Below are 17211 nucleotides of genomic sequence, written 5' to 3'. Positions count from 1 at the left end.
GGAGCGATCCCATGGAGCCCATAACTGGCAGTTTCTGACATCATGCTCCAAAGGCTGTAATGATGTTGCTAGTTTAGGACAAAAGAGCTATGAGTTTATGAATGTTGCTTCACTGGACGGCATTTCTTCAGCAGGGATGTTCATCTTGGAATATTTTTCCATAATTCAACATGGTTGGATTGCATAATATATTTCATACCTCAGGCTGAAAGTTACAATTCAGTAATCTGTAACACAGGGCCATCTGTAAAAAGCGACATCATCAGTTATGTTTTAACCATTTCCAAGCCAACTGCCTTTTTCAGTTGTGTTGAAAAAACACGTTTAGCGCAAGTCAATTCACTGTGCTTGTTTTTTATGGCAATTGCAAGAGGCCGTTATGAATTCTCTTCCAAGTCCTCCTGAGAAACAGGTTCATGTGTTAGGTAGTGAAGAGCCATGCACACTTTAGCCATTTCCCAGGATCGATCTATGCTGCACAGAGTTGGAAATAGAACTGCCTTTCTGAGTCGAGCCATTGAAATAAAACATGTATCAGCTTACAGGGCTACATGGGAATACTACATGAGTTACAAGCACTTTTAGTTTTATTAAAAGCTGTAAAAAATTAGGTATAATTAGAGAAAATCTTACATCTGCAGGAGTCTTGCTTCGCTTGGCAAGGAAGCTGATTTCATTTTCAGAAGTTGTTACAAAGTCATGGCTTTCTCACATCATAGTAGGCATTTGTATATAATTTTAATTAGATGAACACAACTGGACTTTTTAAAAGACCCAACCTAATTTCAGGCCGTTCTGGGTTTCTCGCTTTTTGGTGTGTTATAAATACATCTCACAGCAACTTCTTGGGGGTCTGAGACAGGCTGTGAGCAACTGATGTTTGTATGGGCTTGTGTCAGGGTCACTGTTGTGACATTAGGTGAGATCCCTTCCTTTTCTTCATCCAGCTAAAGGGGTTGCTGCTGTCTGCAGAGCAGAAACTTAGCATAAGTAAAATAGATAACAGTGCCCCAAATACCTTTAAATTGGCTTTGTTGTTAGTCTAGATTTTTTTTGTTTGACATAGAAATCCTTTAACAGGACAGTCTGCAATACCCACCAGCACCAAATTTCCCTCCTGTTTTCCTGTGAGAAGGGGTGTGTGTACGCTCATGTTTTTCAAGCACGCCTGTGAAAGGCACATGCAAAATGGGCTCTGCTCTCCCTCCTGCTGAGAGTGCCATTCTTTAGCAGAAGCACCAGTCCTATACATCGGAGTCAAGGTTTTGTCGGAAAAGATTCTATTTCGTATATCAAAAAGAACAAAAACATTAATTATAACTGAACTCCTCAGCTTAGTCTTTCATGACAATCCATCTTCTGAAAGAATGGCTTTAGTTACTGACTACTCAACAGGTCAAGCTCACTTTTTACACCGAACTTAAATGTCTCATCACACTCTCACAAACTGAGTGTGTGGCAGCTCTGCTTTTGTTTGGAGCGGTATGTGTTTTCAAGTATTTCTGTTTAAATAAAAGGCAAACCTGTAATGACTACAGGACTCATTGAAACTCCCCAAACCCCTAATTGACAAGAGGCTATAACTAAAAAATGCATCTCAGTCACAGAGGGATTATTGACTCCAACCCCACTCTTTAGTGAATGATGTTTTCAAGAGTCCAGACCCCTGGAGACCCCTTGTCTGCAACCAGAGATGTGACCACAGCCTGTGCTGCTCTACCCTTTCTGCAGTGAGACTATGTGATACAAGCACAGACAAGTACCAGAGGCATCAGCAACAGCTGCTCTTGTGCAGTCTAGAGGGTGGGCATCTCAACAGAGTATGGTCTGGTAGAGCTGTGCGTATGCCTGTATACCTTAATGGAGGTTGAGAGGATAGTACTGTAGAAAATGAGAAAAGCATTTCACTCATTATCAAAATAATTATAACAAGATGAGAATACTTTGTTATGTCAGAAAACAACAAAAAAGGGCATTACCTTGTAAAAGACCTCGTAACTTTCTCCTTTCCTTTTTGGTCTTTTTTGCGCTCAACCCGATTTGCCAGATTTGCCATGCAGCAGCCCCACAAGCTCAGAGTTGGTAGTGAAACTCCTTTCATGGGGGGAAATTTCTCAATTTACATAGTTTATATCAAATCAAGATTGAAGTGGTTTATTGACTTACTAACACCACATAATTAACCAGTGACCAGTGAACTATGCATTCAGGCTCAATACCAGTAATACAACAGGTAAATCACAATCTTAGACACTTGTAAAATATTAGCAAACACGATTTTCAAAATACCTTTCTACAACTTTCCCCCAGAAGTGAAATCCCCCCATAGCTACCAGCAGACCCACCCCTCCTGGACAGGGGGCGTTCCCTGACGTTCTGGTTTCTGCTACCTGGCACTCCAGTATTTCGCTGGACTACCTCCTGTATGTCCCTGTCTCTCTTCTACTGGGGAGTCCAGCATTGGACACATCACCCAGACCATTGCCAGCAGGATCGTCTCCCTTGACCTGCTGGCAATGGTCTGCCTGATGTGCCTCAGGAGGCTGTTGGCTTTCTTCAAAGTAAGAATGACACAGAAAAATTTTGGTGATGTTTAAGAAGTACTGCTGGGTTTGAATCACACTGTCCCCAACTACAAGCTGCCCCTCAGCATCTACAAACACATATACAAGGTTTTTCAGACTGTTAGTCTGCACCGTAGTCTATGTCACTGCATTTTCACTATTATTGATTGTTGCACCAGAGTACCAAGATTAATGTGGGCTTGCTCTAAGTGCTGCAGCTACACTTAGTTTTTGATGTCAGTTTTTGAAACTACTTGGTGTTTTAAGCTAAAACGCTGAATTTCCAGCCAATGTTACTGATGTTCTAACACGTGATCCTTTCTGCCAAGTCTGCTGTGGGATGGAAATGGCAGAACAGCTGTGAGGACAAGAGGTAGTTTCTTATCTTCCGTGTGATAGTCTAAAGATAGCATGGTAACATCCTTAATTTGGTGCCTTGGTGGTGACTGAGCTATTTTCCAAATCTGTGGTAGTAAGTACATGGCGTAGCTTCATGTTTTAGAGTTGTAATATGTCCTGCACTGTTTGTTGCTCAGTACCAATGCTCTGGTCCTTCCATCGGTAGGATGTGAAAGCAGAACTGACCTTCATCTACAAAAGCATTTGCTAGTCTCAGCCCATAATGTGATAGAGAACCTTGCTGCATAAACAACATGATCAGTAAACGCATCTTGGGAGACTTTGAATTTAACATCAAGAGGTCTGAAAATAGAAGACAAAGCAGCTACTGGATAAATTCTCTGCCACGTTTCCCCACGAGCATTTCTAGGAAAGTTTATCTCCAGAGCTGCTGAAAGGAGTGAATCAACTGATACATCCCAGAACATTTCTCTCATTCTTTTGACTCCTCCATAAAAAGCACAGGCTGCAATAAAAGCAGCCTTTCCCTAAAGAGAATCAATCAGCTATCTAACTGCATTTCCTTTCTCAAACAGAGATCAGATGCTGTACAAGAAAGCACAAAAGACATTACAAAACAGCCTTCCCACAATGAAAGCTTCTTCCTAATTCCCTATAATTAGAATGACTTTTGAATGAGAAACAGTCTGTACAATTTGTGCAGCCTGAGAGACTTCCTGCTCCAAGGAGCTACAAAATAATAACCCAGAGTGGGCTGCATCAAACCTCCCTTGCAGAACTCGTTTTGTCTCCTGGACATCTACGAGAGTTTTGTGATGGATTCATAGAGCAGCTGGGCAGAGGGGAACACTGTGATAACACAGTTTGGTCTCGGTGTAACACAGATCGTGAGGCTGACCTATGAATTTTCACACCTAGACAATTTCTGGTAGAGCAAGACACACTTTTTTCATCTCCAGTGTTTTCCCTTGGCTTCCTTCTGACCTTGGTGACAGCTGCACGTGCTGCACTGGTCCCAAATCCAAATGTTGACCGATGCCAGCTGGCAAATCACAAGTTTCATGCTGAAATGTTGCTCAGTTTGCATCAACGTCGGAGCCTTTGAAAATTTTGCTTGCTGTATTATGTTTGCACCACCATTTATAGGGAATAGGAGGAAAAGACACTGTAGTTTCAAAACAAGCATTATTCAATTTTTATTACAAGCAGGTTATTTCACTCGTTCATATATCCTCAAAGGCAGTTTAAGCCTTCTATATACATAAATACCTTATAAAACTAAATAATCCACGGTTAAAAGGTGCTTCTTTTTAGTGAGTATGTTGAATTAATGTCAAACGTAAATGTTGTCTGTACTCACGTTGCCCAAAAGAAATGTGAGAGAGGTTTGTTTTTTTTTTTTTTTTATTTAACCTACTAGTTGAGTTATATGCATACTGTGGCAATGTCATAATCTAGGACAGTGAAATTATATTAAAGAAAAGCTTTGTTTGATAAAAATGATATTAGGCCACTGAAGTGGTGGGAAACTTGACTGAAAATACCCCTGATTATTTTAATTTTGTACTTTGATTACTGCATTAGACTAAGCATGCAGTCCAACAAGTGCTCATTTTTCCTTTGATGAGGGATTTTTCTAATAATGGGTCAGTGAAGATTATTAATTTTTTATAAAAATCTGGCCCACTCGGAATACCTAATTTTAATAGGAGACAGAGAAAAGAGTAGTTTATCTTTTACCATTTCTGTTTCTTCCGATATCCATCAGTGACTACTTGAGCACAAAAACTTCTTAGCTACACAAGTAAGTTATGGGAATCAAAACACATAAAGAAGGCATAGTTCAAACTAAGTTTGTAAATGACTTCTATGCTGGAAAGGCTGTATTAGCTCCTGCAACTTGTAGAGCGACTCCAGAGGATGCTCTACATTACAGCACCTATTTCATTACTATTTTATACTTCGCAGCAGATCTCGCATCTGCTTAATACTTTCACCTGTCTCCTGATACCCACAATGTGTCTGGTAGCCCTTTGCTTCTCTTCAAATGAGGAAATTCTCCCCCCTCCAGGGTTTAGTAACCTCTTTTTCAGGAAAATGGAGTAGAAGATGGGGATAAGAAAGGCAGTCAGGATGAAGCTTCTTATAGGAATGTCATCCTAAATTTCACTTCTTTAGACTTCCCTTTTCAGTTTTTCTTTATGTCTTTGACTTTTGTTCCTCCAATGCAAAACTAAATCTCATAGATCTTCAAAATTCAAAACACTGTGGCAATTTTCACTAAGTCTTTATTCTTATACATTAGCAAGGACATAAGATTCATAGGCAAGTGTTTGCATCACTGTTTTTCTTTGATGGACCCATTATTTCCCATCTGACCCACCACGATCCAGTTCTGGAAGCAGGTTTCAGAGCTTGAGAGACTCCACATTATGAAATCTGCCTTTTGTATACAATAATTATCTCTGTCTGTTCAAGTTAGTAAAACTCCAGCTGGAAAAGCAAATACACTGTGTGGCAAATAATAAAAAAAAGAGAGATGCTTAATACTACTTTTTTGAAGTAGTCTATTTGCTATACAAGGCTAAATAACTTAAAAGTCAAAACCAAAAATCATCTGCTCCACTGCTCCTTGTACTTGCTCTCTCTCTGCTTTTTAACCGTAACATGTCCATAACACTGCGTGCATATATGTCTCGCAAATTAACATTGATATTTGAATCGCTGGACGAGTTCTTCGTGAGTTTCTTTAAAGCTTCACGCTGCCGAAGAGCAGCTTCTTTTATCTTCAGTGTAAAGTAACAGGCAGAAAACCGGTCATTTATTATAGCTATTGGCAAAGCCAAAACCAGTATTCCTGATAGTATACACATGAAGGCCACTACCTTACCAATGGTAGTGTCTGGTCTAATGTCACCATAACCAACAGTTGTCATGGAAGTTGTTGCCCACCACCAAGCACCAGGTACGCTTGTGAAAGTGGTGCCTGGCACGCCTTGCTCCACAAAGTACTCCACGGTGGAAAATATAGAGATTCCTACAGAGAGGAAAAGCAGCAAAAGGCCAACCTCCTCGTAGCACTGTGCGATAGTCATCCCAAGAGACCGCAAGCCTGAAAGACAAGAAATGCTGTCAGTAGGCTGATTCACGTAGCTGCCATCATAACTTTGCAAAACATCTCTTATTTGAAAGCCTTATATTTTCCTTCGACTGCTAGTAAACATGCCTTAAGAAAAAGGGGTGCTGCTCTCAACACTACTGTGAAAACATGATTTAAAGAAATGGATTAAAATGTTAGACTGAACCACTGACATCATCTCTGTTTCCTTAAGACAGAGCATATAAATTTGCCTCGTTACTTATCATTTGAACTATGTATGCCTGTGGTTTAGAAAAGCTAACCAATCTTGATGTAGTCAACTGGCTGTAACAGAAGATCTAGCACAATTTTTAATAAGTTACCTAAATAACCGTTGTTGTGGTTGAACCTCAGCCAGCAACCAGGACCACGCGGCTGCTCGCTCACTCCCCACTTTGGTCACTTTGGAACAAGCAACCCTTAGTTACCAAATCTGTGTTCCAGGTGGGTGCTTAGAGCCCGGTTCAGTCACTCAGTAACTTTTTCTTTGCTCAGGACTATTTTTAATCCTTTTACAGCTCTCATAGCCTCTCCAACCCCTCCTTCCCCCAAAAAACCTATCAATATCTTTATCTGTAGACATCAAAACACAGGGAGTTCGTGTACAGCTGACCGCTCTCCATAACCCCCCACATTCCTTTTAGTGCTGTTGCCTCAAGGCTAGACTGCCCGACAAAGCCAGCAGGAAAGTAAATCCAATAATAGTGCAATGGGTAAATATTGCACACATAAACAAAGAAGGAAGATAACAGGGTATGAACTCAGCTGAGACACATGGGAGGCTGAAATTCTCTTTTGAATCACAAGTGATTTTCGACCGGTTTTTAATACTGTTCTTTAAAAACGTACTATGTTTTCTTTAATAAATGAGAAAAACACAATGCTTATGAATTAGTCTTCATGGGGTACACTTCTATCTAAATCAGTGTTTGCAAAATAGCTCATTGGAGCTCTGCCTCTGCTTGCAGACTTCATATGCTCATTAGGGTAATAAGCAATTCGATTTGCTTTTCTTTCCTCAATCTCAAACTACAAGGTGTTAAAATTTCTTCTTGCCTTTGGCTCTTTCTTTTTCCCCTCAGGTCTATTGGGTTTTAAAGTTTTTGTTTATGTACAACAAACAGTGTAAGTACACACTAGAGTTTGTAGGGAGTGTTTCCTTTTTCAATATTTTCTTCTATGAACTCCATTTAAGGACTTGTCCATATCCAGGTTTTATATTACTATCACTATGATCTGTTGGTTAGAATGCTTATTACAGTGATGTAGTTTAAACCTGAAACGCAAGGGTAATAGGATATACCAGTGTAATCTTTTCTCTGTTAACATGACTGCCTCAACATCTTGAAAATGCACTAAGATAAGCAGTGTAAAAGCTGTGTGAGACAATTGCAAAGATCCAGATCAAACTCTCATCTTCCAAGGAAGTCACTATAATCAATTGCCCTGTAAAACCCCCTACTGAACAAGGTAGAAGAGTAAGTCCTTTTGGGTGACCTAGGAAGAAGGTACTCCAATTTAAAATTACTTCTACAGCATTTCTTTTCAAAGCATAAATGAGTACTCTAAAAGCCAGGGTCTGCACCTTATGATGGATCCTGAGACCACTATAGCTAAAAAACAGTGCAACTCTTCCATAAACCAGGTCAAAATAAGGAGGAACAGGACAGTGACTGCTAACTGTTTGTTCCATGTCTTCAGTAAAATATTCTTCCTATGTTTAATTATTCTGACTGTTAGAGAGGCTGATTTTTTTTTTTAGCATTCACAGTTCTATTATCCTCATCTCAAACAAAGGTACTGAAAAACTGCAGAAGGTGAAGAAGAGTTTAACAGAAATGATTCAGTGTGTGGAAAAACAGAGCTCAAGCTGTCTCAGTTATCAAATAGGAAAACAGGTATTGAAGAGTTGTCTTGGTTATCATAAAGGGAAATAATAACTACAGAACCCTTTAATTTGTTAAAGCAAAAAAAAAAAAAAAAAGAAAGAAACAAAACCCCCAGAAACTACACCAGTGCCTGGACCTTGAAATGAAAAAAAAGAAAAATTAATTTGGTGAGGTGGTAAGGGTACATAATCACTAGAATGAATTATCAGTGAAACAACGGTTCTCCATCTCTTCACATCTTCAGATGAAGTCAGAAGACATTTTTAGATGGATCTATGAATCAGACACCTTACTGGACTCCGCAGTTCATTCTAAGTGGGAATTAGTTAGGCGTATTAAAAAGAATAATATATTCTGCCATATTATATTGTAACTTTAAAAAATGTCTCTGTGCCCTAGCACACAGCCAAGCTAGGGCTGTTCCAGCACAGACACCTCAGCAAGTCTTACGACTTCCCATGAGAATTCCTTGCCGAGAGCTGTAACAGCGTGGTTACTCGTGCTGGGAGGTGCTGGCACGGGGCAGGCAAGCACCCCAGCCCTAGGGCCAGCAGGAGGAAGGGGCGGTGTTTCTGCCAGGCAGGTCACGTTCCGCCTTTCTACGGCCCAAATGGACATGGCAATACAAGCTGATGTTTGGAACTTCCAATTTACACACAGCATTTAAATCATCCTAAACTTTTGGCACTACAGGTGCTGAAGTTTCACTTTTTCATGTATCCAGAGGCATCTCATCCCGACATACACTGCAGCCTTCTTTCAGGTATATGCCTATTGCCATCAGAAGCAAGATGCTCACGCTCTTCTTCTCCTCAAGGAGTCAATCTGTAAATGCTTCCCAGAGGAAGACCAGCAAGGTTGCATGCAAAACACGGCTCCAGAAGGAATCCAACAGCTGGGGAGCATCAGAGAATGTGAGGAATGCAGGTTCAGTTCTCACCTATTCTTGCAGCCACTCAAATCCGTAATTTTGCTATCTCAAAAGGTCTCACCTTACATACATTTTCTGGGCAGAGGTGCTACTGATTTCTCAGTTGCTCTTTGACGAAGTATAGCACTCGGCATAAGTAATCACACAGTCACTCCAATCTAGCTCCAGTGTTTCTTGGCATCACATCCCTCCTATTAGCTTGGTTCAGCTTTCAAAGGGGCAGAAATGATTCTTCCATTTCTTTCTCTGCCCTTCCCCACAAAAAGGTTAATCTGCCATTTATTTAAAAAGAAAGTGAATAAAAGAGATGGTATGTTTTTTTCTAACTCATATCTGCCCCTGACAGCAAAGCCAGGCTGCTGCTGGGATCCCAGCTTTGCTATGGGTCTGCAGAGATGCTCTCCTTGGGATTGTGATCACTCCTCCGTGGTGAAAGAGGAGCTGCAGCCATGAATTTTCTCATCTCTTCTGATCTCGCACTCCTCTTGCCACGCAAAGCAGGTGAGGAGCACATGAAGCTTTGTCTGGCCCGAGAGCGCAGGAGGCAGAGAGAAGCTTCACAGGGAGGCAGGTTTGAGCTGCCAGATCCAGGGCAAGAGAGCAGAACTGTTGTGAGTGCCATCCCTAAACACTGAGATTTTTCAGGACTGCCTCGGTATGTGCAATGAAGATGGTCTCTGTGTATGGTACTTATGGGGTTCATTTATATTAGCAGCTGTGGTTGTGTTTAGATGCACGTTAACAAAACTCTCTTCTGCTACATACCTCCCACATCTCTAGCGGTCAAAAACAAGGCTTCAGATCTGAGAGTGTATGTTTCTATTTTCATTTATTAGGGCTATGTTTTGTCTTAGTAGCAGCATCTCCTCTAACAGAAGATCAAAACAGTGACTTTCTACGTTTAAATCATACAGGTTTGATGTAGTGTGCTGGGCCCAAGTGGGCAGCAACTCTGAACTACCAAAGAAGCAAGCACAGTGATGGTAATGCTGCTCTGCATGGTTTGAGTAACATACGTTACTTCTCATATTTTGAAACTGGTACTTTGGTTTTAGTAGCAAGATGATAGCTCACTTACAGATTAGGAGACTAGATTTTGATATAATTAATACACTTCTACCTAATGTGGAATTACTGAACTCTTAACGGCACTCAATATTGTGATATAAACTGTAGTAATATTTTAACGAATTTAAGAATAAATAGACACAAAAGTTTAGACCATCCCTGAAAGTTAATATATCTGAAGTTAACAGTTATTATGCAAGTGTTTGAAACATCTGGTTTCAACTTGATAGAAAGAGCCTTAGAACTGAGTTTCATGGATTCATTCTGTAACAGTAAAATGCAATAAACTGGAAACTTTATAACTAGAATCAATATATTTCTGGATAACTGTTTTGTTATTCAGCACAAAAGTGCCTTGATGAGTTAAAATCTTTCTCTTATTTTCAAAATGCAATTAGAGAGGAATGCATTCACGTTAGAGCTACCATCAGAAGTGGGTAGCAGCCTTTCTTGCGAAAAAACCACCACCAAACCCTGCACAAAATATAATGAAGCAAAACAAACTCATTGACAGACTGAATCATTATAAACTTCCTTTCAACTGCTTTCTAAGGGACTGCTATGCATCAGTATAGGCATAATCCAGGGTAGGCGAGTAAGATTAAGATACTTCCCAAACCACTGCGATTATGCTCCGCAGCCTTAATGCTATTCCCTGCCATTGGTAGGCAGGTTCATTGCCCTTCTGTAGGAACAAAAATAAAGAGACAAATTCTGCTGCTGCAAGCACACTGTAATGCCTGCTGGGGTAGGGTCAGTTCACAAAAAGTGGGGAGGTGGGTCTCCGAAAAAGAGAAGCATTGACCAATTTTCCTGCTCCATGGCAAGAAATCCTGGAAGGGTATGTTGAGTGCGATGTAAGAACAACCATCACCATCTTCAGAACAGGCTAATATTGCAGGACAAAGACTGTGATTTACTGTTAGGATCCGAGTTTTCAAAGCTCTAAGTGTTGGCTGAACATTTCTCCTGTCAAATTCGGTGCCATATCCAGCGCTGATTTAAGTGGGAACATGATTAAATCTTTGAATTGGCACCTTGAAAATGCCAAGCACTGGGTAACATCATGGCATGGAGAGGGTGTGGTGGGAGTATGGCTTTTGCTCTTTCATATATCGAGGCATTTACATGTCATGAAGTAGTAATAAAGATGGGGTAAACACATGGAGAAACGCAACACTTTCCAATCACTTCCAGCTTCCTCTGATAAATTCCCACTAGAAAACATTACCTTTTTTGCCTTCCCTTCACTACTCAGAAAGAGTGGACAAAAATGTTCTCAGAAATGCATCTCACCTTCCACCCTAGCCTGCTTGCTGTTCATCTATCTGTCTGCTGGCCCGTCAGAAAAGCTTGGACACCAAGGGCCCCACACCGATGGGTGAATGCTGACTGCATCTGACACTGCTGCTCTGAGCTGCACCTAGGTCCATTCAGTAAACAGCCCCCAGCTGTGCTCCACATATCACACAGATATCAGTGTCTTCAACAGGGCCAGAGAGACCCTCAGCCCACTGCCCTGTAGGATTCAGTTTTAACAGTTTTCTTGAAACACTCTCTATCCTGGTTGTTTTCAGGATCTATGCTGTACACAAAATCACTATATATTTCTTTGCATATAGTTCCTAACAAAATAAATTGTGACAGGTACTAAAGCTGTCATTAATGGGCTTTTGGTAATACAAAAAGCGTGGGTCAATGATGTCTGCTGCTTTTCTTGCTTCATCCCTAACCAAATCAACTCAAATGTATGTTTGTAAATTTATGACACTGTGAATGACTGGGGGATGATTTACCACCTCCAACTTTGGGGCCTGTTTTTGTAAATATTCTATGCAAACAATATACACTGGCTTTATGAAGAACTAAAACTAACTGGAGAAGGCCCCTGCCACTCAATTACCAATGTCCAAAAGTAAGATTTTCACAAGCCATTACTGCTAACATTAGATTGGGTAGAAAGGTTAGGCAGAAATGCACACAAAATGGGGGGCTGTGCCCAGGAACAACTGGTGTAGGCAGCAAAAACGAGAAGTACCACTGCCATGGCCAAAAATACCTGTTGAATGTCTTCCCAGCTTCAGCATCCGCAGGGCTCTGAGCAGTCTGAGCACTTGGACAATGCGCCCCACGTTCTCCAGTTCTTGGGAGCTCTCCCCACCACACAGGCTCTCCACCAGCAGGGTGATGTAGAAAGGTAAAATAGCAAGGAGGTCTATGATGTTTGCCACACTCCTTAGGAAGCGACACCGATCCCGTGCACACAGGAACCTCAAAACAAACTCCACAGTGAACCACGCAATGCACAGGTACTCTAGGGCATCCAGTAGCGGTGGTGCCAGCCAGCTTAGCTCTACCGAAATCAAAGCCATGTTGGCAATGGACACAACAACAAAAGCCATGGACAGAGTGCCGAAAGTCCTGGCTGCTGCAGAGGAGCCAGGCTTTTCCAAAACTTCCCACAGTTTCTGTCTGACACTAGGACAGAGGCTACCAGAAAAGTCCTCTTCTTCATCTTGGGCATCCAGTTCTTCTGCATCTTTCTTGATGTCTAAGGCTTCACTCAGCTCCTTCCTCCTGAAGTACCTGCCCAGAAACCCCCCCAAAAGATTTTTTAATACCAATGTGTGTACATTTTTCTTATCCTCTACTATGTGAGACGTAAGAATACACATTGTAGTATACCTTACTTGAGCTCAGAAAACCCTGATGTCAAGCGTATGGTTGATGATTTTATTAATTGAGACCCTGCAGCATGTTTCCATTGACTTGATATTTCTACTCCCTCATTTCACATCAGTGACAGTTTGTACGTGCAGAGTAATTTTATTCTGATAGCATGTTATTTACACAGATCATGTTGACTACTGTGGGATCTGCTGCATGACTAACATGCATTCTTGTAAGCAATCCTGGCACAACCAGACCCTCTGTTTCTAAATTGTCCTCAATTTTATTAATTATATTCCATTTTTATTATTGGTGTGTATCTGCAATACTAAAAGGGAAGGCATAATAAAGACCATGCAGTTCATGGGTGTAGTTCTGATCAATACACACTATGATAACAAGTTATCTTTCTTTCTTGAAATATATAGGTCCTCACACAACAACGTGCACGAGCATCTGTGCTGAGCAAAACTTACAGATTGTAAATGCATAGCTGAGTGTTTTGTTAGAGCAAGAGTATATTTACAGAACAATTTCATGAAACACAAACATTCCCAAAGTACACTAAAAAAATCCTTTTCCTTCATATCTGTATTTTTTGACTGCTGCAAATCTCAAGTCTTAGACAAAGGCTAGTGGGCTGTGCAATTTTGCCTTCATTTGATACGCAGTGACTCTTGCATATGCCAAAGAGGTCTGTAGTTCCTTGTACCACCAACAAAGTAGGAGCTTTCAGTTAAACCTACCAGGGAAGAAAGAAAGGGATAAAAACCAGGATCCAACTCTCTCAGCTGCAGAACTGGACCATGCTAGGGTAGGATAACTTCAGTACCCTTTTGGGTTGGGGCTGCCTCTTTGTTTCTTTCTAGAAATTTTAATATAACCCCTTTAGATAAATAGCAGTTACACTCTTTAGAGAATTCATTTCTTCCATACTAACAAACAGACCAGTAGACAGTAAAAATTGTGGGGAAAAAAAATTATCTGCAAATAGAATTAACAGAAACGTCCTGGGGGTGGTTCAGTCCAAACCCACCTTGTTCCTAAGCTGCCTGTTACAATTTGTCTCTAGTGAGCCATGTTCCCGCTGTTGCTGCCCCCTCCCTGTAAGCTGCTACATCCATGTGCCATGCTTCCCATCACGGCTCCTCCTGGAGCCATGCCACCCACACTCAGCCTGGCAGGTGACCACCCCCCCTTCTGCCTCTCCAGCTTGGATCTGGAAATCCTCCAGAACAAAAAGTGCGCAGTGGGGAGGCTCCAAACACTCTCAGCACCATGCCTGACTCCACATCCAATCCCACTAACTAGGATAAGCCCAAACTGGATGACTGAAAGGACATCTCTCCTTTCACAAACTTTTTAATCTCCAGCATTGTCCCTTTCAAACATTTTGAGCTTCCAGGGCCAGTCCGAAGCTGCTACAGGACAACCCAGACCCTGCTCCTGTTAGGGTCTCAATATCTTGATCCCACAGCCAACCCGTTGCTCAGCAAAGGTCAACAGTGACCTCACCCAACACATCACCTCCCATTTCCTACACCCATCCACCTCTAGAGTAGGATTCAGGGCTGAACTCATCCAGCTTTGAGCACACTTTTCCCAACGCTCTGCTACCTCACCTACTGCTGAATCTCTCACCTGAGCGTCCCTGCACAGGAGTCAACACTTAGCACACCCAGCCCACAATCCTGCATGGTGCATCTTCCCACAACTCACCGGTCTCTGCAGCAGGAATCGATGCTGAGCTCATCCAAACCCCAGTACTGGATCTCCTGCAGGAAGGAGAGCGCACAAAGCTGCTCCATCACATGCAGCCTCCCTGTCTGGTAGTAATTCAGGATGTAGTGAAACGCCTGTGAGCTCCGGTCAAAGAAATATTCATTCTCCACGAGGTTGGCATCATCACAAAGCTCAAGGAGGCCAGAGGCCACATCCCGGGCAGCAGAGACCACTACGGCCAGTTTGCCAAGACGGGTGTCAGGGTAGCAAGACAAAGTTTGCTGGGACATCACAAAGCGGCTGCCTCCTACATTGATAGTAAAGCAGTCCAAGGAGGGAATGACCTTCTGCAGCAGGGGCCCCTGCTCTTCCTCACTGGAGAAAACACTGGAGTCCAGGGAGCCCAGGGATGTGCTGCTCCCTGGTTCCTCCAGGGATGCTTGGGAAGAAAGAGACATGCAGCAGGGAGGCGACTTCATCCTGTAGCTGCCAGCAGCAGCCCACACTCTCCTGGATCGAAAACACAACAAAGCTGCAGAGAAGGCTGCCCCGCCGGGGGGGTGGCCGGGCCAGCCTAGAAACGTGTCACTCTGCTTTGGCTACTGTCCCAGGGACACCTCACCGTCCCCGCTTCCTCCCAGCGGTGCCTCCATCTGAGACGGAGGTCAGGCTGGGCGTTGGACAGCCCGGCACCGCCTACACCTGCGGGGATACAGAAGGAAGGACGGTACCTGAGACGGCTTCAGCTCCGGCTGTCCCCGCCGGCAGACCCCGCGGAGCGCCCGGCACCACCCGCCCGCCGCGGCCCCTCCGCTCCGGCGCCCACCTCCAGCTGCGGCGTCGAGGGCGGAGGGAACCGAGCAGGACAACGCGACACGGAACCCCGGCTCCAGCGCGGCTCCGGGCAGACCGGGACCGCCCCGACGGCATCCCGAGGGGCTTCGCCGCTGCCCGCCCCGGCCCCTCGGCCCCGGGGCACCCGCGATTGCGCTTCGTCCGGAGCCGCTGCCGAAGCTGCCCCCCCTTCACCTGCCGCCGCGGAGCGGGACGGCTCGGCTCGGCGCGGCTGCCTCCCCCCCGGCCAGCCCGTCCGCCCCCCGCCGCCCCCGCCCCGCCTCACCTGCCCACCGCCCGCGGCTGGGCGCCGGCTGCAGCCGTCCCCTCGCCGCCAGCCTCCGCCCGCTCCCCCGGCTCCAAACTTCTGGGCAGGGCCGGCGCGGCTCCATTGCGGGTCATGTGCTGCGGGGGACAGGCGGGAGCTGGGGGGGGGGTTGGAGGGGGCTGCGCGGACGCGGGGCCGGGCCAGGCCAGGCCACCGCCCTCCCCGCCGCGGGGCCGAGCCGCCGCCGCCCCCGCCCTCCCCGCCCCGCCCCGGCAGCCGCTGGAGCCCGGGGGCGGCGGGGGGGGATGCCCGGGGCAGGAGTGCGGGGCAGGGGCGGTGCGGGACCCGGTGCCGGCCGCCCGCACCCGCAGGCTCCGGGGGCTTCCTCCAGCGACAGACCGAACCTGCAAACTTCTGCGAGCGAGTTCACAGGGCGATTTTGAAGCCTCCCCCCCACCTTTTATATACGTAAAAGCAAACATGTTTCTAAATAGATAACGTATCCCCACTTACGCTACTCCCACAACCACAAGTCTGAAGTCACTTAAGCGAAACAATCATTGTAAAGGCCAGTCGATGTACGTGAAAGTGCCTATTTTAACTTAGCTGCAGTCAGCCTGTTTTCTAAAATACTCTGGAATATCTTTGGCACCGTCCTGTGCTGACTTTGTAGCTCCTCAGTAAAGCAGTGCAAGAGTTATGTTCACCCTAACTACTTTTCCTCTTCTCCTATGAAACAGTTATTTCTGACAATTTTAAAATACTTTTGCAAATTTGCGTTTTCTGCCGCCTCTCACTCCCTGCCAGGAGGGGAAATCCTGCATCATGTCAAATATGACATAGCATCTTGTACCACCAGCATTGTGTGTCATGTCATACCACCAGCTTTTGATCCCCCATCACTTGTTGCATACAACTGCCTCCCATTGTGTACTTTTCTCACATTTATTTCACAGAGGTCTCATAACGGCTCATCTTTTGGATACCGGCAATCTTCCGTATTTAACGTGAAGATTAGCTGAACATTTACTGTACTGCAGTGTTGCAACACCCGCAGCAATCTCTCTGCTCAGCACTTGCTGGTGTAGAAATCTGCTCCAGGTGACTGTTGGCAAAAGTGTTCACTGATCGGAGAGAATCCAGAGGAGAACAGCCAGGATGGGGTTTGGAAGTCATGCCCCAAGAAGAAAAGGTAGGGTGGGACAGCTATGGTGGAGGGGAATGGGTATTATACCAGTCTTCAGAAACATAAAAGGCTGCTCGCAAAGATGAAGGGTGTACTGTATTCTCCTTGTCTGCATTGGACACATGTAGAACTAATGGGGTGGAATGTCAGGAAGGACATTTAGGGTAGCCATTAGGAAGATTTTGGTGAAGCACTGGAGAAGGTCATCTGGGACGTTGGTCTCTGTCACTGGTCATCAAAGAACTGACTAGACAAGGATGTGTCAGAAATAGCGGAGGTGTGGCTGGAAGGGTTAGATGACCTTCTGAGACCCTGTCCAGCTCTATAATTCTGTATTTCAAGTGTGCCATAAAGAAAAAATAATGACTTACTTGCATAGAAATTCTACTTTTTATTGTTTAAAGCAATCAAGTTGAAAAATAATATTTAAATGAAGGATCACAAAAATGTGAATTCATTTTCCATTGAAACCATCAGCAATTGCTGTTATGAAGCCAGCTTTCAGGTATAGACCGTTTTTAGTCCAGGCTTGCCATTCAGGAGTGTGGTCCCTCTGATGGATAGCACTTAAGGCAGCACT

At 44.1% G+C, this 17211-nt stretch overlaps 1 protein-coding gene across 3 annotated transcripts; it reads right to left on the bottom strand.

Annotated features, from left to right (window-relative positions):
• Positions 1–5234: 5234 nt before the first annotated feature.
• Positions 5235–15569, bottom strand: KCNV1 (potassium voltage-gated channel modifier subfamily V member 1). 3 transcript variants are annotated; one of them, XM_054191829.1, is made up of 4 exons: positions 15448–15569; positions 14341–14850; positions 12011–12537; positions 5235–6036 (listed from the first exon to the last, which is right to left on the bottom strand). In XM_054191829.1, the coding sequence occupies exons 1-4, from the start codon at positions 15567–15569 to the stop codon at positions 5525–5527; spliced, it is 1671 nt and encodes a 556-aa protein (XP_054047804.1). In that variant the 3' UTR covers positions 5235–5524. The 3 variants fall into 3 exon arrangements, with proteins under 3 accessions (XP_054047804.1, XP_054047801.1, XP_054047802.1); XM_054191826.1 differs by having other exon boundaries at positions 14341–14853; positions 15464–15562; XM_054191827.1 differs by lacking the exon at positions 15448–15569 and adding an exon at positions 15075–15243 and having other exon boundaries at positions 14341–14853.
• Between the last annotated feature and the right edge of the window lie 1642 nt (positions 15570–17211).

The sequence above is a fragment of the Rissa tridactyla genome, chromosome 2, assembly GCF_028500815.1.
Source record: "Rissa tridactyla isolate bRisTri1 chromosome 2, bRisTri1.patW.cur.20221130, whole genome shotgun sequence".
Classification (NCBI taxonomy): domain Eukaryota; kingdom Metazoa; phylum Chordata; class Aves; order Charadriiformes; family Laridae; genus Rissa; species Rissa tridactyla.
The sequence above is the reverse complement of the archived record's forward strand: the minus strand, read 5'-3'. Positions and strand labels throughout refer to the sequence as shown.

What these genes read in the sequence shown, in the direction of transcription:
- KCNV1 (XM_054191829.1), bottom strand. Translation starts at nt 15,569, where the DNA reads ATGGAGCCGCGCCGGCCCTGCCCAGAAGTTTGGAGCCGGGGGAGCGGG. An exon ending in GCAGGTGAGGCGGGGCGGGG is followed by an intron (nt 14,851 to 15,447) that starts GCGGCGGGGGGC and finishes TCGATCCAGGAG; the next exon opens with AGTGTGGGCTGCTGCTGGCA. An exon ending in GCTGGGAAGACATTCAACAG is followed by an intron (nt 6,037 to 12,010) that starts GTATTTTTGGCC and finishes CTTGTCTTTCAG; the next exon opens with GCTTGCGGTCTCTTGGGATG.